The 8,333-nt window shown below is 30.9% G+C and overlaps 1 protein-coding gene across 1 annotated transcript; it reads left to right on the top strand.

The window, feature by feature from the left end:
- The first annotated feature begins 1,863 nt into the window (after positions 1–1,863).
- On the top strand, positions 1,864–7,202 carry LOC133334507 (ras-related protein Rab-40C). The gene is made up of 4 exons (XM_061542825.1): positions 1,864–2,007; positions 2,070–2,263; positions 6,698–6,920; positions 6,983–7,202. Exons 1-4 carry the CDS (start codon positions 1,884–1,886, stop codon positions 7,198–7,200), a joined length of 759 nt encoding a protein of 252 aa, XP_061398809.1. The 5' UTR covers positions 1,864–1,883; the 3' UTR covers positions 7,201–7,202.
- Positions 7,203–8,333: the final 1,131 nt, after the last annotated feature.

Genomic DNA, 8,333 nt, shown 5'->3' with positions numbered 1-8,333 from the left:
TTGTATAGGGAGGCTTCCAGAGACGGACTTCTCTCCTGATTCACTGGATTAAAATTTTTGTGATTTAGTAATACTTTAGTTTTAGATTATAATAAAATATGTTTCAAAATTTTCGTATTGTTTATTATTTTTCATTACTAATGAATTATGTTAACATTTTTATTAATAATTTTGAAAAATTATTTTTTATAATATTCTGCGCTATCTCTGTTGGAAAACACTGTTGATAAAAAAAGTATTAAACGTGAAATTGTGATGTTCTGTGTCACCCTGTAATTTCGATAAAAATTTGGATATCGAAAGTTAGCGATATCGCTAACTTCACGCAGGTTGTTTATTAAAAGATCTTGTTTTTGACATTAGACTTGAGAAAAAACAGCTGTTTTCCGATTTTTATTGCTATCTTGGTGACCTTATTAATAGATCTTGGTTAACGCGATAGCAAAAAACGCTCAACGCGAACATTCTGTTTAACCCTTTAGACTTTTTGATTTTTGCCCCTGAGTCTGCTTTTCCACAGGCAGATTTTTATTTGGCAAATTTTTTGTTTTCATTTTTGAAATTTTCGCTTGCTTTTCCATTACCAAATTTTTCTTTGCCAAATTTGCGAATCAAAGTACAAAAGAAAGAAAAAACGTCAAAAGTGTTTGCGTTTTAAAGACTTTTTTAATATTTTATTTATTTTTTATATATTTTATTATATAAATTGCAAATATTAAAAATTAAATTTCACTTGCACAAATTAAAACAACAGGTTTGTAAACAAAAGCCGGCTGTGTGTCAGTAAAGCGAATAGGTTCAAAAGGAAATGTCAACAAAATTGTTTTCAACGAAAAGAGCAAAGCAGAATTTGCGTGTACGGCAAATTCTGAACAGGCAAATTTTTGTTTTTCTTCCTCGCACCCCTCTCGCCTACAAACTCAGTATTTGCCAAATAAAAATCTGTATATAAATTGCAAATATTAAAAATTAAATTTCACTTGCACAAATTAAAACAACAGGTTTGTAAACAAAAGCCGGCTGTGTGTCAGTAAAGCGAATAGGTTCAAAAGGAAATGTCAACAAAATTGTTTTCAACGAACAGAGCAAAGCAGAATTTGCGTGTACGGCAAATTCTGAACAGGCAAATTTTTGTTTTTCTTCCTCGCACCCCTCTCGCCTACAAACTCAGTATTTGCCAAATAAAAATCTGCCTGTGGAAAAGCAGATCTTTCGATTTTGCGTTGTCAACATGCATATAATAACGCCGTCAGACATTAACATTTCATTTCAGTATGGCTCGGTTCTCTGACTGCAGCTGCTGTGAGAGTATGTGTTGTAAACAATACGGTTCTCATTTAGTCTCCATCCCACCGCATTCGTAATATTTCGGTAATACCGCTTTGAGTTCATCTTTATCGGTCATTTTGTCTTCTCCTCCCATTCGTTAGTAGGTGGAACGTTTTTCAATTTTTCTTCAGTCGATGAAAAGTGTTTATAAAAATATTTTATATTTTGCGTGAAAGTATTTCTTTATGAATAATGCTAGAATATTTTGAAGAAAATAAAACCCCATACAAACTGCCTTCGATTAAGTAAATGTTTTAAAAGGTGTAATGGTTAGTAATTGTGTTTGTTAGGTAAATGTTGCGTGTTGACAAATTACTATATGTACAAGTATTCCCAAAATTGACCTATAAATAAATAATTTGCAAAGTTTTAGATTTTAATTACATTGGAAGAGTTTGTTGTTTATAGCAACAACTGACATATAAACATATATGAAGTAAATTACACGTTGACGGGCAATAACAATAAAAATAATTTCGTAAATCTGTCTTTATACACGCTGGGCATTTTGTAATTAATTGATTTTTTTATAATTGATTCAGTCAGTAAATAACATGACGAAAGACTATGATTACTTGTTGAAAGTATTATTAGTAGGTGATAGCGATGTTGGAAAACATGAAATTTTATCTGGCCTGGAGGATGCATCGTCTGAAAGTCCATTTTGCAGTGGCAATGGTAATATAGGTTAAATACCTGCTTGTTTTGATTGTTTAATTGACATTAACTTACTTTTGCAGCGTATAAAACTACCACAATACTTCTGGAAGGAAAACGAGTAAGACTACAGTTATGGGATACTTCGGGACAAGGCCGCTTCTGCACGATAATACGTTCATATTCTAGAGGCGCACAAGGCATTATATTGGTCTATGATATTACAAATAAATGGAGTTTTGATGGAATCGACCGATGGCTGAAAGAAGTTGAAGAGGTAAAGATAGTATTATAAAATCATGATAGTGTAGTAACTTTTCATTTAAACAAGTGGGAAGTCTATACTTCCCGAGAATTTGACAAAATTAAACAAACCCATATGGTTCGGTCAGTTGGTTAAATATACATAGGTTTGGTGTTAACTTGTCCATGAGTAATGAAATTTTAATACATGGTTAAAACATATAAAACTGAACGATAATACACAAATTATTATATATTATTTTGACACCATAACTAATGGTATGTTTTGCTAATACAAGCTTTCTAGCGCGGGACTTATTTATATTCCCCACCACTTACGCTAAAAATATTCTATATTAATGTGAAACAGCTTTTCATTGTTTTGATGCAATTTGGTGCAACAAGTACAACAGAGAATACAACAACGAATAATGGAAATGAATCTGCGATTGAATTAATTAATTCACAGTTTATTATTTCACTACATAATTATGTGCCTTTTTATTTAATTTCGACATTTATTTCCTCAGATTCTTAAAGTGGCCTGTTATGATATGATTTGCTCCTACTCTTTTCATTCTTCCATCAAATCATCCACACGATAATTTTGGAAAAAAATAAATATTTTTTTTTTTCTTTCATAATTTTTATTTAAGTTTTTCACTGTTAAGCGGCTCATCAGGCAAATTTGGTTTTTCCATAATTTTTAAAAATTTTTTTCTTGAGAGACAGAGAGACAGATCCTCACCCAAAATGTCTGTATTTCGCCTCCAAAATGCATCAAACTCGACTTAAATATTCCTTATTACCTTCATACATTCCTTGGCAATACTTGGTTCAGCATGCATTGTTATCAATAGGATTTCCAATGGCATTTTATTGGTTGTTATCCAGTTAAAAATTAGCTTACTATCATTTATAATATTCTAAATCTTCATAGAATAAGTATTGTGTAAATATTTTTCATAAAAATAGTTATTACTTATGTTTTTGTAGTCAACTCCCTATAAATTTATTAGCGAAAAATTTCGCATAAAATTTCATCTCATTCTCCTATTCCCTGTAATTCAGAATACTTAATTTTTCCCCAATGCGGATTTTTTCGCTTTCGAACTTCATTCAGAATAAGGCGAAAACGAGAATGCGAAAAAATGCACAGGAAAATGTTGTTCAGAATAAGCCGAAGGGGAAGAGCAAGTAAATCCACATGGAATTGACATCCAGAATGCTTATTCTATGACGATTTAGAATATTATACATGATAGTAAGCAAATTTTTAACTGCAAAACAACCAATAAAATGCCATTGGAAATCCTATTGATAACGATGCTTGCTGAACCAAGTATTGCCAAAGAATGTATGCATGTAATAAGGAATAATTAAGTCGAGTTTGATGCATTTTGGAGGCGAAATACAGACATTTTGGGTGAGGATCTGTCTCTCAAGAAAAAAATTTTAAAAATTATGGAAAACCCAAATTTGCCTGATAAGCCGCTTAACAGTGAAAAACTTAAATAAAAATGATGAAGAACAAAAAATATATTTTTTTAAATTATCGTGTGTATGATTTGAAGGAAGAAATAAAGGAGTAGGAGCAAATCATAACATAACAACCCACTTTAAGAATTTGGGGAGATAAAATATCGGAATTAAATAAAAAGGCACACAGTTATGTAGTGAAATAATAAACTGTGAATTAATTAATTCAATCGCAGATTTTTTCCTGTTATTCGTTGTGTTTTTGCTATCATAAAAAAAATGTTCTTTTATTTGTAATCTATTGTAGTTGTTGCAACAAATTGCATCAAAACAATGAACAGCTGTTTTACATGCCATATTGTAGGTTGCCATATTTTCAAACTTTAATTTATTTTCTTTTAATTACAAAGCATTTATACAGCGGATTCCTGATATTTCACATTTGTATTGCTAGAAAGTTTAAATAACAATAAAAAGTAAAAAATTTTAATAACAAAAATCAATAAATAATATATTGAAAAATTTTACACAATTAAATTACAATGGGGCAACACACATTGCAACTTAAATTACAATATGGCCACACACATTGCAACTTAATTTACGATATGGCAACACGAATCTTTTTTCGAAAACTCGCATCCGCATCTCGCATTTTTTGCATCTCCCTATTCATTCAGAATAAGGCGAGAATGTGAAAGCGAAATTTTTTACATGCGAGATATCTCCCTAGCAAATATCCAGAATAAGGCTGTATGTGTTTTTAGGCCGTCCGTCTTTTGAAATCACTCAATATTTAAGATAGATTTGACATTTTGAACTGACTGCTTTTACTCCCAGTTTGTTAGGTATTGAAAATGGAATATATTGGCCCCCGTTTTTGTACGCTCCAATACAAAGGTCCCAAACAATTTTCGATATGTATTTATTCATTCAGAAATAAATAAATTTAGTTATGAATTCATTGTGTTAAGCTGTGATGATTGGTTTAATTCCCCTAATATATATTATTATCTGTCTTATATTGCGAATAAAACGTATTTGCAAGATAGAAGTGATGAAAATTGCATAACTCATTTTTAATTTCGTAATAAAGCAATCGAAGTAATTAGGAGACTTAAAGTCGTAACGCACAAAGATGTGTCTGCCAATAAAACAACAACAACAAATTTTGAATAAAAGAAAAAAAGGAAGATAATTACATGAAGTGGTTGGTTTAGATGTTGGACGGTTGAATTTTAATTTTTTTGTGTCTAAACAATCTGTTGATCAATTTTATATTCCGTGTGTTCCTGAGGGTGTTTATGATGGTTTTTCGTAAAATCAAGTCTAAAGCTGTTGGGTATGATGACTTTTATCATACGATGATTGCAGCGTCTGTTTTTGCGTGAGGTTTGGAAGATAGAAAAAATTGTGCTTATTTGTAAAAGTAATATAAATAGTTGAGCCTTTTTAAAGGAGCATGGTTATGTTAATGAGCTATCTTTATCTTGATAGCCAATATTGTTTTAGGAAGAATCGCAGTATAACGTATCTACTTGTTATTTTAACTTACAATTGTTCTGTTCCCATACTACAAGAATCTACTAATTTTTACTACGATAACGAATTTTCCTTTATGATATCGAAGAAAATAGTAAAATCTAGTAGATTCTTGCAGTACGGGAACAGATCAAATATAAGAAAGTCAGCTGGGATGTTTGTTGTGTGCTGGTGACCTTGAAAAGAAATTTGACGGAATTAATCACTCAACGTGAATAAATAAGCTGCCTCGATTTTTTATTTTTCGTCCTCAGCGTGTAACTGACATTTTCGTATGTATTTGACAGAATACAATGTATGTTAATGATTTTTTTGTTTTATTAATATTAAGAATTGTATGTCGTTTGCTTTTGCTGATGATATACAAATATTGTTTAAAGGATAAGATGTATTCATGGATGGTTTGCAGTCTTCAATCGATTTTAATGTCAATGTACAGTCATGTGGTTGTCTAATAATGACCTTTCAATTAATCCAAAGATGTATCATTTTTTCTATAAGACTCTTCGAGTTAGATTTATTCTCATTTTGTAGGTCTGTGAAGAATTCATGTTCAATGTTTGATACCTTTGTAGAGAAGACCTTTCAAGTAAGTATTGTCTCAGGACATTCAGTGGTCCCATTAAATGTTGTAAGAAAGCTCTACTTGAATATGCCAATTTGTAGGTTCTTTTATTATTAAGACTATAGATTACGAAAATCCTTACAGACTAAACCCAAAAACTACAAATATTTACCAAATTATATTGTTATATTAAGTAATATTCTAATGTTAAGTATGCTGGAGTAGTTGGTGTATTGGGGTTTCTGGAACCGATCATGGCCACTTGAATAATGAACGGAAATTCGTATATTTTGAAGGGTTTTAACAGAAAAACTTTTTAATGAGACATTTAAGGGTATTGAAGACTTACGTTCCTATGCGACGAAAACAATCATTATAGGTACATGTTTTGACATATCTCCCAAAGATTCCGCCTAATTTCCTTCAACCAAAAAACTCCAATTTTGTATTTCTATGTATCGAAATGCATTAAACACTGTAAAAACAGCCATATTAATAATTAAATTTAATTATTTTTATGGCAGCAAATGTAGTCAACACTGTACTATTGATTCATAACTTTTTTCAAATTATGTATTTTATTTATTAGTATTCTTATGTCTCGTAAATATATAAAGTGTTGGTCACGTAATTAAACCACTGTCAAAATGTTTATATTCTGAAATATTTATATTCCCCTCCACTTACACTAAAATATTCTATATTAACACAGAAAATGATTGCAGGTAATTTGTCCTAAATAACGATTTTTTACTTAATTATTTTTGTGAATTCCCTTCAAACGTGGATTCTTTCATATGAACGTTATTTACGTAAAATTACCTCCGATCATTTTCAGATTATAAATACATATATATATAATCTTTTAAAACTCAATATTAGCATGCTCCCGGTATACCAAAAGTTCTTGTGGGCAATAGACTACATTTGGCATTCAAAAGACAAGTGGCGGCAAAACAAGCTGAACTATATGCATCCCGAAATAATATGTCATGTTTCGAAATATCTCCACTGTGTGATTTCAACATTAGAGAATCATTTTGCGAATTAGCTCGTATGGCACTGCATAGAAATGGAATGGAAAGAATATGGCGAAACAATAAAGGTAAGTGGCATAATATAAATTACATAACATAAATAAAAAATCATAAATTTATATATTTGCAGTCTTATCACTACAAGAATTGTGTTGTCGAACGATTGTTAGAAGGACCAGCGTGTATGCTATAGAATCATTGCCATTGCCACCCTCTGTTAAGTCGACTTTGAAATCTTATGCACTGACAACTTCACAGTGTTTCAATACATTGAATAGCACATCAAAAAGCAAAAACCGATGTAAGACGCCTACAAGTAGCGGCCGTAACAGTTGCTGTATTACGTGATTTTATCATAATTTGTATTTAGGGAATAAATTATGCCCAATGGTATTCGTAATGCTAATAATACCCCTTGATAAGTAGTGGTAATCTTTAAATAAAGGCAATTAGAATTTGCGATTTTTTGGGCTTTATCTATACAAGTATTTATTATTATTATATTTTTTATAGCATACTAAATAATCTAAAGTTGTTAATTTCATATTTTTGTTTGTAATATTTTTTTATTATTTTATATTAATATTGAAAATTGATATGCATTGGACACAAACACATGTTTATCACAATCTAAATGGGATAATAAATTTTGAATACACATTGAAATAAGTGTTTAATTTATAACTAGGTGCGTATAGATCCATACACACTCCGCCGTTTAATATAATTTTAAAATAATTTGCCTATTAATCAAATTTAAAACAGAACTAATTTGCAAAAGTTTCTGAATTTAAGTTGGCTCTCAGACTTTGACTACAATGAATGTGGTATGTCTTATGAGAACGTTTAACCCAGAAGGTCAGTATCCAATATTTGATCAATTCCTATGCATAAAAACAATGCAATCAAAATCAACGCAAAAGACAACGACTTACATTATCGTCTTCAATATAAACTTATCCGATATGAAGTAACGTATAATAAACCAAAATCCTGAGGATGAAAACCTGACCCTGAGGAAATCAAACAGAAATTGGATACACTGGCTCCAAACACAGTTGCAAAAGTCACAAAATTCAAAACCTTGATGTCAACTTTTTTGTTCTTGGTGTCTTTATTACCAGGGGAAAAAGTTGATGAATCCTCTCACATAACACTATTAAATAGACAAGTTGTCAGCTGGGAAAAGCCGAAGAAAAAAGGTGGTGACATTCAATGTCCCAGGTGTCAAAATTGGGGACACATCTTCCAAAACTGCAATTTTCATTATAACTGCGAAAAAAAAATTTCAAAAACCTCATTTAATACAACAGTTCCAGAAACAAGCCACTCTATTCCTCGAATCTGAAGAGCTATCTCTTGATGAAGAAAATGTGTCTAAACACATTTCAAAACAACTCAAAGACAAAAGGAAAGCAAGAATTTATTACACTGTGCAGCACTAAAATCTTGAACCAATCGAGACCCCCAAAATCTTGAAG

Source organism: Musca vetustissima, unplaced genomic scaffold (genome assembly GCF_032173495.1).
Source record: "Musca vetustissima isolate MV318-11 ecotype Yass unplaced genomic scaffold, APGP_CSIRO_Mvet_v1 utg62313, whole genome shotgun sequence".
NCBI lineage: Eukaryota > Metazoa > Arthropoda > Insecta > Diptera > Muscidae > Musca > Musca vetustissima.
The sequence above is the reverse complement of the archived record's forward strand: the minus strand, read 5'-3'. Positions and strand labels throughout refer to the sequence as shown.